The sequence below is a fragment of the Falco cherrug genome, chromosome 2 (genome assembly GCF_023634085.1).
Source record: "Falco cherrug isolate bFalChe1 chromosome 2, bFalChe1.pri, whole genome shotgun sequence".
NCBI classification, from domain to species: Eukaryota; Metazoa; Chordata; class Aves; order Falconiformes; family Falconidae; genus Falco; species Falco cherrug.
Genome location: NC_073698.1, coordinates 24,513,590 through 24,534,261, shown reverse-complemented (window position 1 = coordinate 24,534,261; position 20,672 = coordinate 24,513,590). Strand labels below are relative to the sequence as shown.

Here is a 20,672-nt window from a genome sequence, read left to right as displayed (position 1 = left end):
GCTCGGCTAGAACTTCAGGAGATAAATACCTGGATTTACATGAAAGCAGGTGGATGAAGGGCAAGGAGAAAACACTAGAATGACCCCCACAAGAATTACTGCATCCTGTGAATACAGCACCTATAAGTTCACAAAAAGAATGATTTGTTCATCCAGCTATTGATGGACAAACAGAATTATTTTCAAGGCTAAGTATTTAAGTAAGGCCTGCAGAGAGTCTTAAGCAGACCTCACAGCATACACATTTGGAGTTCAGATTCCAAGGAGTCATTAGAGTTACTCTGACAAAGATCCAGTTTTGGGGCAATAATTTAAAAAAGGGGTTTCTTCTCAGCTTAAAGAACATGGTTACTGAGAAGAAATGCAGTGGGCCTTCTTGAGACAGTAAAGGTACTGCGTCATAAAACATCCATTGATGTCTTACAATTACATCTTCTGAAATGAACTATTTTGTCCAAGTTAACCTGTGCCCAAGAACTAAAAATTAAGAATTGTCATAACTATTGAAGCCTCCTTAAAAATGTTAACAACTAAAGAACTGAGGAAAGCCATTCTTCTGAGAGCAGTTTTCTGACAAGAATGCATCATTTATATCACAATTCTGAGCATCATCAGCTGCTGCAGAATGGGCTGATCTCCCTTCTTCTTCTGTCCGTTGAAAAAACTAAACAGTACAAGCCTCACAGCACTGATATACTTCTAAACTACTCCATGTCTTCATTCTGCCAAAAGTGGTAAGTGAAACAGCAGACACAAGGAAATTCATATCCCAGAACTCTCAAGATGGAAATCCTCTACTTATAATTCCTCTTCCAATTTCTGAAGAATTTTCTTCTGCTTTATCACACAAATGAGCATTTGTATTTTTGCTTTTGAGTTTTGCTATCTTGTAAGAGATGCATCTGTAAACCCTGTTACCAAGACATAAATAATTCAGAAGACGAACCACTAGGTCATTGAAACAGGAGCTAAGAAGGAAAAACAAAGATGATTGATAGTTGCAACATCATCTTCCAGTTTTTTCAATTTACTTTAATTCTCCTTTTGCTCCTTTTCACCGTTTACATGTATTTCAAAGATAGCTACTATACAAGCATATTTTCATGTTCCTACACACACAGAAAGCAATAGAAAGCAGACAGAAAAGCATCCTGTCCTGCAACCACTCTGATACAAAAATCTCAAAACAAAAGAAAAACATCCTCTGGAGTAACTCAAATTATATTAGCTAAGTTAAACCTCAAGAGGCTCCAGAGCCTCTGGCATCAATTTCAAATGCAAGTTTTAGGCAAATGATAGCCTGCAGCACCACGTAGCTTAAGGACTTTCTGAAACAAGAATCATTGCTTCCTGACAGCTTGCGACATACTACTGTGTAAATGCAGCCTGTCTTCCTTGGAACCATCTGCATAAGCTAAGAAGAAAACATATTTGAGATCACCTATCTTTTCTGAACATACTAAAATGAAAACTGGACATACAAGCTTCTAAAAAGATGTTGAAATCTACACTTTTTCACTAGAGAGGCATACCACCTCTTAGAAACACTGTATGCAACAAAAGACAGAAACCCCAAAGAGGTATTATTAAAGATTTTTTTTAAAACTATTTATCCACCTCATTCAGCCAAGTAATCTGAGAGGTCAAAAGTTCTAAAATACCTCACACCTTACACTGTGAGAAGTGGGGACCAAACAGGAAAATACACATTTCAAAATGGTATTTCTTTTGACTAGTTTACTTCCTTAATAATTTTAAAACCCACAATCATTTGAAGAAGGTAATTGTTCAGTTACGTTATATTATTGCGTTCTTTAATTTAAAATAGTTTTTTTTGATTTAATTAAATTTAACAGAAAATTGCTTTGGAAAACCAAAAAAAAAAAAAGAAGTAAAGAAAGAAAGAGAAAAGGTAACATTGCAACTCTCATTCAAAAACTTTACTTCTGAAAAAGAGAGATCTGAGTAATGAATATTTGAATATTTATATTCTTGGTTACAAAAAATTCTGCAAAAAAAACTGGCATTCATCACACTTACTCTCTCATTAATGGTAATATTGTCCATGCACCTTCATGCCCGTCCATCTGATGAATAAGCAGAACCGTAGGTAATTCCTTTAAGAAAAATTAAAATATTTCCATTAAACTTGCATTATATGTGCTTTTTTTCCTAAACTAAACCAACTAATCTTAAAAAGTATTACTCTGGAATGATTACTTAGTTCTTCACTGTTTTTAACCAGCAAGTAGCCCGGCAGAATAGATGATACAGGATGGTACAAAAATGACGTAATGCGCAATTTAGGGAAAGTGCTTCTCCCAGCCCGTAATTTCTTAACTCTCTATTAGATATAAAGCTAATACTCGCAAAGTTAAATGTTTTGTATAGGTCCTATGTAGTAAATTAAGCAACATATCATACTCCTTTATGGTATCATAAAATCCCATACTGTAAAGAAAGACTTATAAATAATGTAGCATATTCTACAAAGGCTTCCATTGGACAATCATGTTACACAGAGCTTATGTGAGAATTCTCACACTTTACTTTGCTGAGTTCAGCTTTAACCTATCACACTAACATCATGACAGAAACCCATGGGTTTATGCAAACGTGAAAATGAGGAGTTAGCATTTTTTCTTCCTGAAAAATCAAAGCAGCTTCCTACAAAGGAAAATATTTTCTAAAATTTCTTTAGTTTTTTGTTACTTGAAATGTCTTCAGTGTGGCAGATCCTGAAGTCTAGCAGACAAGCTATCATTCTGGGGTAGTTCCCAAGAAAACACCCTTCCAACATGGTCCTCTAATAAACCAAACTGCCTAATTTGTAATGCATGTAAAGAGTGTGTGAGAGATATATTCTGTACTACATAGGCAGTAGCACTGTTTGCGTGTGTGTGTGTGTGTGTGTGTGCATCAGGCAACAGGGAGGCCAGCAGTCAACTACTGGATACACTAAGTGCCTAAAGCTACTGAGAGGATCCACAACGTGTGCACATGTGTGTGTGTGTATGTGCAGGAGCACCAGCAACTGGAATGGAACTGTGAGCCATACAGCAAGCCTCACCTGCCCACATGCTGGCAACTGCGGAGACTGGGTATGCAAGACTAGCAACTGCGTAGATTGTCAAAGACCAGCTCTTGGAGGCATCCATACTGTAGAGATGTATATTTACATATACACATTCCCTGAAGAGGCTCTCATCCTGACCAGCCAGAAAAGTGAAACAATGTCAGGCCATTGAGCAGTTTGTGTTTGTGGGAGTGCTGTGGTTTCTGCATCAATCTACATCGATGACCATGCATATATGTACATATATTGTGTGCACGTGTGCTTACTGGGAACACCTGCTCAGCCCCGCTACTGGCTGGACCTGCAGCAGCCTTGCCTCTGTCAGGCTAGCAGATTCAGCAGCTCCAACGAAAAACCATCTTGATCTGTCAAGGTCCTAATTCCTTTCCATTTACACCATGCATATGCCAAACATTTCTCTTTGATGAATGCTTCTCATGAATATAAGTCAATTCCATTAACATAAAAGTCACATTTAAACAAAACAAACAAAAAATATTATTTAAGAAAAGCTGCAAGATAAAGTTCACACTGCTTGCTGACTCTGTTAAGTTTAAATCCTTTTTAAAGGCAGCTAAGCACAGCACCTAGAAATACATAAAACCTCCAAACTTAATATGCTAAAGAAAACATCTCTACCACTTTAAAGAGTAACTGTGTGTCTCAGGAGTGTATTAACCCTATCAAAAATAATTATCTACTGTTTTAAAAATATGTATGCTATTGTCAATGACCCAAATGAAAAAGAAACTATACCAAAATTCTAACTTAAAACAGCATATTCACCTGCACCTAAAATATCAGTGGTTCTGATTTATAGTTCTATTTCAAGCCAAATCTACCAGACATGTTTCTGTTTAGTTTCAATTTATTGCAAAACCAAGAAGTCCAGAGGTTTTTAGTGGAAGTGGCAAATCTTTGTAACAGTATGCTCAACATCTGGTATTTCACTAAAACGTAACCACAGTAAAACCATAAAAATGTTTGTTTATGGGATTGCAGATAGGAAGACAAAAGGGCAAACCACTGTCTTTACAAGAACATTCATTTTTACAAGCATACAAATCCTGCAGTTATGCTAGTATTTGTATGTGGCCACGTATTTCATGTACAAGAGGAGCCAGAGATAAAAGTAGTTAACATATTCAGTGTCTATATCATACTAAAGGCCAAAGTTGCAATCATTTTAGATAGAAACATTTGTCCATGCAAGAGATATGAAGTAAATTACAGAATCTAAGTAGCTGTACCAAATACCCAAGTATTTCCACTTTAACACAAAAAAATTCCAACTCTTCCCTTTGTGCAGATCAAAGGAGTAATGATAAGGAAAATACACTCTTTCTTAAGATAAATCTGATACTTTTGCAACATGTCTTTTCTTTTTGACATTCTCATAACCACGCTCTACCCAACTTCCTCTAAAACATGAAAATACATGCCCTGTAAATATCTTCCCTTCCACTCATCTCTAATAATGCATCAATTCCAATTTGATGTTTAAAACACGCTATACAGGTAAAACAGCCTCTTACAAAAATACAGGAGGATCTCTGTTGCTTTTCCTTTCTCATTTTATGTATTTTCACTCTGAACCTAGTGGAACGGGGCTACCCATTAATTTTATTTATCCTACCTTCAGTACAAGGACAGAAATAAGGCAAAATGTACCTGATGTCAGCTTTGGGGAGTGAAAGAGCACGTGCAGTCTAGCTTCCATGTATCTCATAAAACTCTCCTACAAATGCATCCCATACCTTGTTCTGTATTCACTGGTTATTTTATCTTGAAACTATTGTTTCCACAGTTACAGAGCCAATATGCTTTCATGCATATTAACCCTTCACATATGACACATGTCAAATTAAATCTAAATAGATTAATCACTTTTGAAGACCAAGAAACTACCACCTTCCGCACATTCACAACTCAGCTGACTAAAAGGCCAAAACGAAAAAATGTCATCACTTGTGATCTAGAAATATACTATAAGATATTTTTACCCCAAATACCACCTACTATATCAGCACAGTGAGAGCAGTAATACCTGCCACATTATAATTGCAAACTCTACACAAACAGAAAAACTACGTGTGAATAAAGGGGTTAGATCCACGTCTTCAAACAACTTCAGCACACCCTCGTGCATACCTTTAAAATCACTTAGTACTATTTATACAAGTACAAAAATGCTAGTGACATGCTCAATTTCACAACAAATCAACAGCAGAAATGAAATCAAACTCTGGTTCTTGAATCTAAACATTAAAAGTCCTCTTCATTAACACATGAACAACCTTGGGGAAACAGCATATTCAGTGAAGACAAAGATAATTCAGGATAAAAGAATTTTTAAGAAATAGAATTGCTAACCTGAAATGAATATCTGAAATCTTTTCATACTACATGCAACCTCATATTCATCTACCAAAGCCTCTATGAGAAATGCACAGTTTACAGAGAACAAACCTGTATGGTGTAAAGACAAAGGCTAAGATTTCATAGACTACAAGGCCAAAATTGACCTCTGTAAGCACCCAGGAAGGCAGAGATCATCCCAAGATAAAACAGGATTTCCAGAGCCACAGCCAGGTCACATCCTCTAAGACCTGCCTTGCAGAGCTGCATTTGTTTTGTTTTCCTGCAGAATGGAGTCCACCAAATTTCATCGAAGCATAACTAAACCTTGCCCTAAGCATATGGTTTAGTGAGAACATGCGCTTAAGAACATAATTCAAACTGAATGTTGCTCACCACTATTTATTCTATGACCTATGTGACATAATATTGCAAGTACCACATATACACAGATGTGGAAATGCGGTAAAATGTAAAACATGACAATAATATGTTTATTATTGTATTACTGAATCACCTGATCACAGCAATCACCAAACTTATAAAACATTATAGAAAAATACAGTAGTGTATTGGAATCTGCTCTTAATAGGTCTAGTATATTGGTATCTGCAGGTGTCTTGCACATATCCCTGTGCTTTGTATAATAAGCTGCCTAATGCAACCCAGGACTGGGAGACAGGAGTGGGGAATCTAAATCCTAGACACTGTTGTTGAATCACACAGCTCCCAAATTGGAAATATCTTCCTAGTTTTTGCTCTACATGCTCTACAAGCACTTAACGTTTTCCCTACTTTTTTATCTTCTTTTCAGAAATTAATCCTAAATTCAGAGCTAGTCTATCTATCTTCTTCTCAGCCCTCCCTTAGGAGGCTAAATAAGCCAAACTCTTCCTGTCATCTGACTACTCTGACAAAGTAAAGCTGTGGAATACACACTGAAGTCTCCCTACAGCTTTATTTTCATAAACATACCACTTCTGTAGACACCCTGAAGGATTTCTAAAATGACAAGAAGTAAGAGCAAGTCCCCTACGTCTACACCCAGTACGTCAATTTGCTAGGAATTGCCTGTCAAATACTACACTGTACACGACATCTTCTCCATATTCCAATGCTAAAATGTTGAAAACTACAATATACATTTCAAATATTTTCCATGTTTTAAAGACCTAAGTATCAATATTTGTCAGAGCATCAAGTCCAAGAATCCAGAGCCAAACATTATTTCAGTATATCCCTTGAAATAAAACCCACAAATGATTTAAAGTACTATTTTACAATACATCTGTAACAAAAGTACTTTGTTTCTGTTTAACAAGTCAGTTATTTGGGAGCTTCTCCAAGATGGTCATGACCTTTTCAACCTTCGCTCTATTTCTCCCTTTAAGTTGTTTTCATAGAATCATATAATAGTTTGGGTTGGAAGGGACCTTTAAAGTTCATCTAGTCCAACCCCCCTGCAATAAGCAGGGACATCTTCAACTAAATTAGGTTGCTCAGAGCCTCGTCCAACCTGACCTTGTGCGTTTCCAGGGATGGGGCATCTACCACCTCCCTGGCCAACCTGTTCCAGTGTTTCACCACCCTCGTCATAAAAAATGTCTTCCTTGCATCCAGCCTGAATCTACCCTCTTTAGCTTTAAAACCATTACCCCTTATACTATCACAACAGACCCTGCTAAAGTTTGTCCTCATCTTTGTTATACTATCACAACAGACCCTGCTAAAGTTTGTCCTCATCTTTGTTATAAGACCCCTTTAAGTACTGAAAGGCCACAGTAAGGTTTTAAAAAACCCCATGTTGGTTGCAAAGCATAATATCAAATAAAAAGGCATTTTGTAGTCCTTCTGCTCCTCAGGAAGCCTGAAGTAATAAAGTATAATCTGCTATTTTCCATTAGAGAGAATCTCTACTTCTGTTCTACCCTCAGATGCCTGGTGATCATTTTAAAGAAGAAACGAATTTTTGTAATCTAGTATGTGCAGTTTCAAAGGGTTCAGGCGAAGGCCACAGCAGTACCCTGCTTTCATAAACCAAGAGCAAGATGCTGTTAAGTCTGTCATCAAATGATCTTACATTAAAGAAAAGATGGTAACATTTACTCAATCATGTGGAGGTAGAAACTGCAACTTAAGAAAATTATTTGAAGTATTCCTGACTAACTTCAGATAAGAGGGAAAAAAAAAAAGAAAAAAAGAAAAGTTTTAATGAAGAGGAAGTAAATTCCTTTTTCCTACTGTACGTTATATTGAAATCCTCAGAACACAGCTTAGCTGCCAGAAAATAGACTTGAATGTATAACCAAAGCACTGACTCCTCTGTGCTTGCACACTAGATTCAACAACTCTTTGCCTGGGAAAATAGCTACAGTACATATTTGTAAGTGAAGGGAATTTTTAAGGCAGTTAGCTGGTACAATAATCCTTATGCAATAACTTATTTAATCATCGAAAAGAAGTCTTTCTACTACAATGTATTTCTGTCTCAAAAACCTGTAATTATCACTGATGTAACTTTTTCAAGTAGGAAAAATGCTGATAGCCACTCATTTTTTATTTTACTGGGTTTTTCTTCAACAATGGTGGAAGTAAATTTCAGCATGCATATTACAGTGTTACCAATGTTAACTTGCTGCCTAGCCTTCCCGCAATTAGAAAATCAGTAAAAGGTCCAGTTATCGAGAAAGAATTCATCTGTTGTCAGTAATAATCAGTGTTAATTTGGTTTGAATTATGTTTATGTGACACCACAGATTTTCCTCAGCCACTAGGTACAAACAACTGTCCTGCAGCAAAGTGCAAAGCAGACTTACGTGCTTATGTTTTCCGTTATCAGGAGCACTAAATGTGTCAACATCAACACAATTGCTTCCAATCTTGTAGATGAAAACCTGACTAGATCATGATTCCAGATGACCAGGACATGAGAAAACTCAAACTACTATGTTGAAAATATACATATTTTTTCAAAATATACATTCATCAACAAATGAATAACGCACCCCCCAATTAGTCAAAAAGCATAAACCACATCTAATTTCATCTCTTTTACTCTAGACTGGGCTACATGTTTCAAAGATCAAAATGAAGTCCAGAATCTTTGATTAGTGCTTGCTGATAGAGTTGTCAACTCCTGACTTTTCAAACCGAACAATATAAAAAAATAATTCCATTCTTGTAATTATGGAGATGTGAATAACATTCAGTTGTATCAATTCATTTCAAAATTATTATCATAAATCTTAATACCTACAAAAAAAGACTTGATTATTAAATAAATTTCAAATCTAACCACAAGATTGAGACCTAGACCAAAAGCAGCTCCTACTGCTTCCTAACACAACCTCATATATTCAGTCTAGGTTAGTCCATTTTTGTGCGTTTTTTCCTACTCACCACATTATCTTGAATCACGAGTGCACACATTTTGTTCCTTTGGGATGAAACTAAACCAAAGGATGTGCTGCAACTGCTAATGGACGTCCAGTCCATAGAACCAGGTCAGAACTAGTCCAAAGTAAAACTCTGAAACATTATGGAACATGAGCACTAGCACCTCAGCAACTGCACTGCTCTACACGTTTGCTCCTATTGCACTGCACTACTTGATAATGTAGAAACAGTCCAGATAAGCAGTATGGCACAGCTGCTGCTTTTCAGTTAACCAGGATTTAATAAAATAGTAATAAAAGTTACATGGAGTTTAAGTCAGTCTAATATTTAGTTTAAGCAGCAGTCTGAAATTTGAAAACTAAGACTTTAAATTTGCTAATTAAAAAGTTACAATTTTCATTCAGTAAAAGAATACTTAATCAATATAAGAGTTCTCACCAATTTACTCTGCATTTAATTTTCTTTTTCCTCCCCTAGAATTCACTATCTTCCCTGTTCTGTTCTTTTGAGAGTTAGTGATCACCCACATCCTGAAGCAAGTCTTATTTTGTAACAAAACAAAAAAGATGTGGAAAAATCTGGAAAATTTTTGAGTGCTTATTATAATAAATGATTCCAGAGATAGGCATAATGAGCCAATAGTCTAGAATGACAGCAATATATTGCAGTAAAGTGCCATTTGTTTGCTTATCACTTGTGTGGATAAAAAGCAGTGAGGAACACTGTCTTCACAGGTCCCAGTTCACAAGAATTCCTAATAAAAGCAATCATACAGAAGACAGAGATGTGGCATACAATACCAGCTATTATTCTTGAAAGTAGGTATTAATGGTGAACCATAATAATTATGCTGCCAACTGATATGAATAACATCATTTAGAACGTTTAAGATAGGACTTTATTACTGTGTCTGATAATAGTGTGCAAAGTGAGTTTTTACTTAAAAGCATAATCTTCCTCAGTCAGAACAAACACATAAAAACATTTCAACAACGAAATTAAGCCATATATGGGGTTCCCTTGATTCTTTTCTTATTAGCAAGCTGTCCTTTCAAAATCTATTAAGTCTTTTCTAACATTGGATGGTTTGTAAATTCCACGTGTCATACACACAAATGGACGACGGTTTACTTCTGTCTTGTGCTCTTCTCTCCCTTTAATCTATGGAAAAAATATAAGCTATTAACATTCAACTTTTTATAGCAATATCTATGGAAATTCTTAGCCTCACAAAGTTTTAAGTGTTTTCATTTCTTAGTAGATTTTTATATTCACAGACAAATAAGCCTGGAGCATCTTTCACTGACAGCAAGTTCAAGGCAGTCACCTCCCTAGTTAATGTGATACATGGGGCAGCAGGTCCCTCCCACCCTTAAAGTGGTGTAAAAGTAAACCTAAAACACATTTTTTCTAACTAAGGAAGAAAGGAAGAAGAGAAGCATCCAGAACAGCAGAGCAGAAAGAAGCTTCCACAAGGCAATAAATATGGTAGATGTGTTTCAAGTATTAGTATAAATGCTCAGGATAACTTACAAGAGCAAAGAAACCTGTCAACAGGTATGGGTTTTAAGGGTTTAAATCTGATGATTTAGTAATTCTAGTCCCACATATACTTGAGAGCAGTGAATATGGCACTCTATTCAAAGATGGCTGAGAATTTTAACATAGCAGACAGCAGCCACAGTGGAAGAGGAAACTTTAAACCAATCTCTTATTCTTTACTATAAAGATAAACCTTAGTGAAATTGTCTTGTTCAAATCCTATTATGTATGCAGAGACTGCTGCAGAAGAGACTGAGAGGCACCTTCGCCTAAAGCACTTTAAACTTCCCAATTTCATGTATATATTTTGCAGTGAGATAAGAAGTCATCACTGTGAGGTGACAGATCCTAGTTTCTACAGAAATGTGGTTACCAGATATTTGACTGGGAAAAGCAGATATATAAAAACAGTATATGATGTGTGAGGGAGGGCTGAGAGGAGCCCATTCATCACTACTAAAACATTTAAAAGATCTTATTAGTGCAGAATTATCCAACTTCTACAAATTCCTTCAAATGTACTGAATATCTATTATGGGAAGATGATCATATTCACCTTCCAGCATTACAATGTAGGTAACTTTCACAGTTTTAATAGTCAATGGGCTAGACATCAATTTTGCTATTAATAGCCTAGTAATTATCAGAAAGATTCTGGTACCTTTGCAGAATGAGAAGGAAGGGCATATCAGAAAGTCAGAGACCAAACAAAAGAAAAAGGTAAGAGAACAGCTCAAAGAAAGTAAAGACAAAAAAAAGTCCTGCAAGATAACCCTGAAGAGATTCAAGACAACTCTGAAATACATTTTCAAAACTAAATAGTAATTTTGTACACTTTTCATGAAACACATTCAAAAGGTTTGATTTTCAGAACTTAGAGGCACCTCACCCTTCAACATATCCGAGTTGAGAAGCATCTCAGAAGCTGAGCACCCAAATAGTGAGGTCCCAAAATAAGCAGGCAACATTTTAAAATGCAAATCCTAAAATAAATTAAGCATTATGAAGACAAACTATGGACTTAAGAGGAAAAAAAAATTACCCAAGAACATGTTGATATCAGAAAAAGTATCACTTGTTAGCTTACATACATCAGAAAACAAACAAATGCCGATGTTAATACCGATAAGGAAGGGGAAATGTGAGCTTCATACACTAACCACTTAAATGCACACACCTACTACAAGGCAAGGCTTTTTTATACTGCAAGCTCTACTCACATAATAAAAGTGAAGTTTTATGGACAGATTTGTAAAATAAGCATAAATATGAACGTTTTGGATGATGTTACAAATAGAAGTCAGACAAAAGCAAAAGGGAAGAGAAGAAAGGTTGGATAAAATCAAGGTCCAATGAAATTTAGAGGAATCTGAAATTGAGGGCATCTGAAATACTACATTAATCCATCACTTTGTCTTCTGTCTTTTTAACAAGAAACACAAATTATACAAGGCATAAATATGCATGTTTTGGAGAAAATTCAACTAATATGGCAATATTTAGGTGTTCATCTTTTAAATGCAAAATATTGTTTAAAGTGGAGGGCAGGGGGAAGAAAAGGACAAAGAAATCTTGTTTCCAGAACTTTTTCTTCATAAACCAGAGATTATACAGGGCTTTTAGTAGTTACTGGTACTGCCGTCTCACTCAAGCAATACAGACAGAAAAAAGCATCACAAAACAACACATACTGGGTACTGTGATACTTCAAAATTTTTGGACAAGGATTTGTGTGGTTTCAGAACACCACCAGTAACAGCTGGAACTTCTTCCTTCCTCTCTTTCACAGCAGTACCATGTTCCCCAATACTCAATTATTTTTGAGTCCATGAGGGACTCCCTGCAGGGACTTCACTTCTTTTGAGAAAGTAAGAGTGCCAGATGCTCCAGATACCCCACAAGCACCTCTGCCCTCACCACAGAGAAATGCAGGACTTGTCATCTCAACAAGATACCTTCACACAGTCTATTGCCAGTCACGTGCCAGATTCATCATTTTGCTGTGGCAGAGTCCTGCTGATCAATCAAAGACTAGTAAGACCTGGGCCAAGTACAGTGGTGTACAAGATTAGTATCACAGATGTCATGCCAGTTTCTTCCCCAAAGCTCTGGTATAGACTGGCATCCAATGTTTGTTCTACAAAGAGGGAAAAACAATGGAAAGCTAATAGAGAAAGTATGCTAAAGAGCCTAATAAAAGATAATAAATAAAGATAATAAAAAAATAATAAAGAGATAAATTTTTACATCTTAAGGAATAAACATTTTAAGAACTATGGTGAGAAGCACATTTAATGAGGCTACAGGATTTATTTGACATGACTAAATCCTTGCAGAAGAAAACTGTTGCTAAGAAGAAAACAGATGGCACACTAAAATTTTACAAAGAAAAAAAACCACTAGATCTAATAACACTGTGAAATAAAATAATTTCAAGTTACGCATAAAACATCCCTGTTCTAACTGAAAAAACAGGGTAGATCTTGATATTGTGGAAAACCTGCCATAAAGATTAACTGTTGTAGACATGGAAATGGAGGGGCAGGACAGAATGTAGCTCAATGCTTCCCTTAAATATCATCAGGTAAACCGTGTTAAAACTGCAAGATCTAAAATGAATCACCTGATCAGTGTCAGCTGGAAAACAGCTTCCATGTCATGGGAAGCTATTATAGGAGGGAGAAGAGGAAATAGGGTTTTCAGACTAGAATCTATAATTTGAGCAAGTAATCTGGAAGTTGAGGCAACAGATATATTATGGATTGCACTGCATTTATGGTAGTAGTTTTGAAAGGTCTCAAGCAAATTACGTCTATGAATATTTTGTCTGAATATACAGATCAGTTTAAAGACAACCCAGATGCAGTGAATGAGCAATCCTTCCACTAAATTTTATAACCACAACATTATGAAAATGCATGTGAGCATTGCAGTAAGGGAACAGTTCAGACCTACTCCAGGAACCGTTGGGAATTTTTAGCTGTAGAGCTTGTTGTTGATCAGGAAGAGGAATGTATGCCTATTCATTCGTGAAATACATCTAACATGGAATAAAGTAAGGAAAGAACTACTACAGGCCAAGAAAAACCTAGATATATTTTCAGAGTTGTTTCCATTGTAGCCTGATAGTATTTAAAAAATCTCTTTCAGGTGAGATACAGATGTCAGAATTCATTGCGGGAATAGTACCAAACAACAACAGAGGAATACTTAAACAGGCTTTTGGACAACAGAACTTCAGCTAGCTTCACTCCAGCGTCTGAAATGATATGTGGAAGCAGAGCTAGGAAGAACTTCAGAGAACATTAGTTCACCCAGAACAGGAATGCATGTCCCACTGGCAAATTAGGAAAAAAAAGATACAGTTTACAAATTCCCTGAAAGTAGTCTCTCACAGATGGCCAAAACATGAGCAGGAACAATTTGGAGAGAGATCATTTCAGATAGGAATATGGTGATGGCTTAACATATACACATTAAAATTCAAGCAAACTAATTATACTTCTTTTTCCCTCTCCATCACTTTAACAAGAGATCTTCCATATTATTGAAATAGCGCAGTGTTGCCATCAGTACAGCCTAGGCAATTAAAAGTAACAGATTTTTAAAGCACACATGCCATGCTCAACAATTGGCACTTTGGCAACAGATATTGTGGCCATGAATCTAATGACATAATAAGATAAAGCTGAGATAGGCACCAGAGGCTTTCAACCTTACAGTAGCTAGATACTGAGTTACAGCCAATGTATGTTGGAAGAGAAAAATAGAACCTTCTGTAGGCATGATTCTGTAAGATAACAAAAGGGACTGAACTTCTGAGGCACAGACTACTGGCATCATTTTCGCTCCTGCTGTGCTTCAGGAAACAGGATTTTTCAAAATTGTTTTAAATAAACAAGAATATAACTATAGGATGCTCCTAACATTTGTCACCTATTTTCATGCTAGCCAAACTGGAAACTGGGAGACTGACGAAGAAACAATATTATGAACATTTAATGAAGATGTTAACTAAATCAAGTATTTAATTCAAGCTACATAATATGGAGATTTTCTATGTACAGTTCCACACTTTTGATTGTATTTGTTTCTTTTAAATTGATGTCAATAATCACTACAGTAATAGTCCTCAAACTCACAAATAAGCAATATTCCCCTTTATATGAAGGGATAATTTAAATCTATGAAACTTCTATGAGAAGGCAAAAAATACGGGATTTTGCTCAAAACAAACAAAAAATACTGCAAATCATAGTTTACAACACTTCTATAAAACAGAGGTCATAGTTCACATCATTTATTATTCATACAGAAATATGTGATGCTAATTTTCGTTTTCCAATACTCCATGGTACCAGTCTTAAAATCTTATTCTTACATTCTTGGTTTATTGTTGTTTCTAGTTTTTTAAACTCTAATCAACAGTACTAATCTGCTGTATTTCTTCTGGTTAATATACATAGCATACCATTTAATTTCTAGGTTTTTCAGGAAAAATAAGTTTCCTGAACATAATGAACTGACTGAGGGTATTTGATATAAGAACCCTCAAAGACAAAACAAGCAAACAAAAAAACCCCACAGGCATTTACTCTACCAGACCAGTTTCCATAAAGAAATACACAGACTTTTGCCTTCAAAACAATGTCACCATCCAGGCAACTGAACAGCATTAAGTGCATCTAACAGTATTTCAGCTAAAATATATCAGTTTTCAAAACCTGAATTTTACCTGTTTTCTAGTCTTAAACATAACAACCAAAAAGTAATCCTGGTTTTAAAATTTTTTAAGATGACAGAAAGGGAACAGACCCAAATATTATCATTTCACACTCTTGACAACTTCCTTATTCTTATCTGGTGTTTCCCTAGGAACGCCTAGTTTACAGAGCTTCTTAAATGCTCAGAAATGTCAGAAAATTAAGGAAATTGGTAAAAATCTTAAGGAATTATCTTCATTGCTATGTTCTAACTTAAGCATTTTGGTTACTTTTCAATAAATAGCTGTGGAATATGCTTTTAAGTATGAAAGCAATACCAACGTCTGCTGGTGACTGGAACTACAGATGAGTTTCACATGATGGAAGTGTTTTAAATACACAGTGAAAGAAAATACATTGACAAATTACTTGTAAAGATTAATGTAAAATACGTATGGATGATTTAATCAATTTTAAAGCAACAAATCTACCAGCTGGCTTCCACTTCTCATTTTAAAACAGCAAAAAGTAGTAACTAATGAATTTTTATGGACTAAACATCTATTGTCTGGTCCTGTGACAACAGGCAAGTGAACCTGATGATTCAGTTGATCCAGTCCTTTGTTTCTACACAGCAGTTGTCCTTTAAAACACAAGGATTTAACTTCCTTTGCTGAGAGTAATTGTTACATATGTATTCTTTTTAATGAAAAATGTCAACTTCAACTGTTGATGTGTAGGATTGCAGAGATCTTCTCTCCCTTCTGCAATAATTAGCATTATTGGGTCATGCCTCACAGTGGCCTACAGTGGCACCATGAGTTAACAAAAACAATCAAGACCTACCAAGTACATGCTGGCTATGCTCATTTTTTTTCCTACACATTGATGGCTTTCCCCTTCTCCCATATTTCAGGTTTGAGATTTTTGGTGTGATGTATTTCCAGCCTGCCTCTCTAAGATTCCATGAATGCTGTTTAACAGGTACCTCTTAATACTGAAAAAGCATCACCATTTCAGCATTCCCATAAAGGAATCTCCTTAATTAGACAATAAACTTTTTTAAAAGCCAGTTCAGTTTGCTCAAAGCAGAAGTATTTACAGATACAATTATTTGATTACAAAAAGGATTCTAGCTCTCTCCCATAAAACATGCCTAAATTTCTGCCTCACTGAAACTATTTATACTTCCACTTACTGTTCTTTTCATCATCATATTCTGCAACATTACAGAATCAACGAAAATCCTTGTTTTTAACAACTGAAGCCGTAATCCTCTTTGTATACACTGTATCTGAACATTTGTCTCAATCCCAAAGAGGACTCAGAAAGAGCAGAACTCTGCAGAACAAAGGCTGTTCACATGAACTGATTTCATTAAGGGATTAAAAATTGCATTTAGAATGGATTTAATTACAGCAGGTCTGATAAGCTTGGATAAATGAAGCCTGAAACATCCAGGAATCTGATTTAAGCACTCCAGGGATAAGATACATAAGACAATTTAAATCAGACTTCTTCTGCCTCTACAACAAAGAACATGGAATTGAAAAATAGGTCAAATAACCTCACAGCAAGCTATTTCATATCAGGTGATGTGTGTGCTTCTTACTTTTGTTTTATTTTTATTAAAGACAAAGAAAATAAAGCACTGTTTATGTTTATGTCCACTTAAATTTCAATGTAAGTTTCTTAAAAACCTCTTCCCTCTAGGCTAATACAAGTAAAATTTCTATTAGTGTCAGGTTAAAGTCAGACTTATACAACATGCAGCTCCCAGGCCAGCATGGCCCACCACCAGGTGAGAGGGTTCAGTCTACAGCGGGGTGGCAGAGGAACAAGGAGTAGTTAGGGAACACCACAGAGGGAGCCAATGCTGATGTGGGCAAGAGAAATGTGGAAGACTATTGCTGTAGGAAGTACGGAATCCTGTGTTAGGATTTTCATGTTCACACACGCTGCTACTCTATTGCCACAATGCTACAGTTGTGCAATGAAATTCTGACAAAATCTAAATTACAGCACCTACATTGGCTCTAACAAAATACTCACCTAAAATTATTCAATTACTTAAATGAGTATGTTTTCCATTTCATAAAGAAAATATTTTTTTTTAAAAAAGCACACTACAGTCATATTGGAAAACTGTATTTTTCAAAGTCTGTCTTGTTAACACTTTTGCATCAAATGCCATCCAAACAAAAACAGCCGTTATACGAAAAGGTAGAAAGTTCAAATTAAAATTATTTAGTGATATATCACAGCATACAATCAGTAAATACCCAGTGGAACAGTTTTTTTTATAAGCACACAGAAGACAATCACCAAAAGGAATAAAATAGATTTGAAAAAAGGCATAATGGAAAATGGTATTTTTAGTAAAATGCAGTAAAAACATACATAACAAGGTGCAATCTATTTAATCTAAACATACCTTTCCAAGATCTGCAGCCTGATTTAAAATATCTCTTTTTAGATCTTCTGCTCTCTTGGAATGAAAAGAATTACTTTGACTCTGGATGATAAATACAATTTCTTTTAATTCTGTGAACCAGAAAATAAGAAGATTTAAAGACAAAAGAAGTTATTTTCAGTTTTGCTCCCAAGCTAGTAAGAACCCAGGTGTGTGGAGAGGGGAATCTATTACATAGCAAACTATTTCTTTAGTTATATAAACATTTCATGAAATAGTAAGAAGGCATAATTTAACATACAAAAAAACCCCAAAGCAGTCCTTTTAAGAATAAACGTATAAAAAGCATGACATGACTAGGAGATTTGCAGCAGATCTTATGGACACCATTAACAGTAGCCATATTCATGAAGTTGCTTTTTCTCCAATACACCAGCACTCCTTATTACCAGAGTTAAAAGGTGTCAGTCACAGTGTAGCATCTCCCCTCACTGGGCAATGCATGAACATGACTCAGAAAAGATGATTCCTCAACAAAGAGCTTAAAACCCTAACCAAAACCAAACATCAGATGGAGAAAACCACACATGAGAATGATGAGGTAATACTCTTCTATCTAATACAACAGCATCAACATTTCACATGTGGCTTCACAGTGTTTAAAGGCACCAATGTTAAGAAGTTTCAATGGGAGAGGAGACTGAGAATTTTAAATGAAAATAATGAAGTAGCTTTGCAAACAACTTAAGGACAGAGAAAAATGCTTACTAAAAATACAAGTAGCAAGCAGATAGCCAAATTTTCTCTATGATAGTAGATGGAATAATCCCTCAACACTTTGAAAGCTAAGAAAAACAGGCAGGTATGATCTCATCCAAAAGCAGAACACAGCAGAGGACAACAGAGGATGAGAAGGTGAAAGGCAGAGGACAGACACCCTCTCCAAAATTCTCACCAAGTTTGACCTATGCTGTATAACCCAACCAAGACTATAACTAAGTACCAATCAACGTGTAAGATGAGGAGAACCACACAATATCATGGTTTCTGTTTGTTTGGCCCCAAAAGGCTGAACTTTACAGATACTATGCAGAAAGTATGCAGATGAGGAAATTCAGAATATAACAACTTCAGAGATCAAAGTCAATAACCGACAATTACTGCATAAGGAACAAGAAGTTAGTAATGCTGTTGTCCAGTGTTCAAAGAGGCAGGCAGAGGACTTGTGGGGATGGGGGAGGGATTGAGAACTGCATTTAAATTCTGTCACTCAAGGTGATGCTCAGATCAAGCGTAAGAGATAACAGATGCCAGTTAATTCAACAAGGAGACAGCACTGAAAAGGCTGCTGAGTTAATGTTTACAGATGACATCACTCCAAGACAAGACAGTACCAAAAGGAAAGAAATTAAAGTCCCATGGGATCTGTAGATCTGTACACAGAATGTCAAAAAATGTAGAAAAGGAACAAAGTACGCACCAAAAAATTATATAGGTAACAAAAAAGACATAGGAGTCAAAATTCAGAAAAGCAAAGCAAAGCTTCAAGACCACCACTGGCAGCAACATTATGCAAGCTGACAGAGAAAATGAAGATATAAAACCTCTAAGAGAACTTTCTAAGAACACTTTCTGGTATTCCACTGAAACCAAACTTCCAATGAGACACAGGAGATATCAAATGGGAGACAGTCCAAGATGAAAGTTCAGTATAGAAATGGAGAGTCACGGCTGACAAAGCTGCCAGATTTTACTACAAGCAATGCCTGTGAAGACAAACATGCCAAGGTCAAAGCACCTTAGGAAGGTACTTGGGAAGTACATGAAGCTTCTTATCAGGCAGCAGAGTATTTCAATACTTTTAATCTGCAGTTCCACTGCAGTATAAAGTTTAACATCACAAAATATTTACTTTTAAAGTGTACATTCTTACATAGTAGAGGAAGTCAACCTAAAAGATCCCAGCGTCACATCAAGATCTTGACCACTAGGTTAAGAATGCGAACTTGACAAAGAGTAGAATGAATGAAGAACAGTGGAACAAAGATGGAGAATAAATGTCCACAGAAGGAAAGTAGTAGTCACAAGGAAAAAGACTAAAACTGAGCATATGAAGAAGAACTGCAAGAAAACCTGTGGCAACAAAAAGAGAATTAACCTCAAAATCTTTACTAAGATTAGAAGTTTACCATGACAAGATTTAAGGATCGATTACATTCCTTTGTTTCTCTGAACTGTTATCTGTTTAATTTAGACCTATGATAGCTCAAAAAAGCTGCAGTTAAATGTTTTTCTGCTTTTCCCCTAATATCCTTTTCCCTGAATTTATTAGCTTATTCACCAAGCCAAACTCTGAAAATGTCAAATTGTGAGAGGTTTCTGGTGATAAAGTTGCAGAGATGGCATAAGCACTGACATAGGTATTAGTTTTGATTTCACATTTTTCCCACGCAGCATTCCTTCAAGCTCTGACCAACCAAATTGCTTAACAAAAAATGCACAATAAAAACTTCTGATAAGCAGCTATTTCTATCTAGCAGGATATTTGCTAGTTTTCCTGTGCAAAAATTAAATTAGTGCAACAATTAAAATTACACTTCATTGGTGTTTGTGAGAGTCAAAGGGCTAAATCTACACACACGACAGTAAAAATATCCCTAGAGAGGAAAAGCAAAATATACATTGCTCTATATAATTACTAGTTTAGTACCAGTACATTTACAGATATGCAAGCATCTGAATTACACTCAGTTTCGTTTATGGTACATTTAGCAACAGCTGTGATATCCCACAGTAGAATACTTTCTATGAGTAATCTAACACCTACTTTGGTGTTACTGCTTTAATCCAATGGAAATAGTTTCCTCTGCTATAGGCGCTTTAAAATAGTTTACAAAAAGAAATATTCAGTGTATTAAAATGTCAACAGAAAATAGGTATAATTTTAAACACCTAAATTGTTTCTGAAGTTGAGAAATAGTCAACCAGGCAAGACAAATAATGGAGTCTTATGGAAGATTAATACCCAAAAGAGCTACTGATACGTGGATACTTTATTCCTCTTGTTGTTTTCTTTTCTCTTTTACTTCCCCAAGACGTTTACATACCTGGAAAATATCTTCAACAAACTCAAATGCTCACTGATTGGAAAGATACTGCAAGTTCACATTAAAAAAATAATAAT

At 35.7% G+C, this 20,672-nt stretch overlaps 1 protein-coding gene across 4 annotated transcripts in view; it reads right to left on the bottom strand.

The window, feature by feature from the left end:
- Nucleotides 1–20,672, bottom strand: part of B3GLCT (beta 3-glucosyltransferase) — a 69,647-nt gene that overhangs the window by 32,879 nt on the left and 16,096 nt on the right. For all 4 annotated transcript variants that reach the window (XM_055702352.1, XM_055702354.1, XM_055702355.1 and 1 more), the window contains 2 exons: nt 17,510–17,619; nt 2,041–2,117 (listed from right to left, as the gene is read on the bottom strand). In XM_055702352.1, the coding sequence (XP_055558327.1) occupies nt 2,041–2,117; nt 17,510–17,619 (187 nt within the window). The remainder of the gene's footprint in view (nt 1–2,040; nt 2,118–17,509; nt 17,620–20,672) is intronic.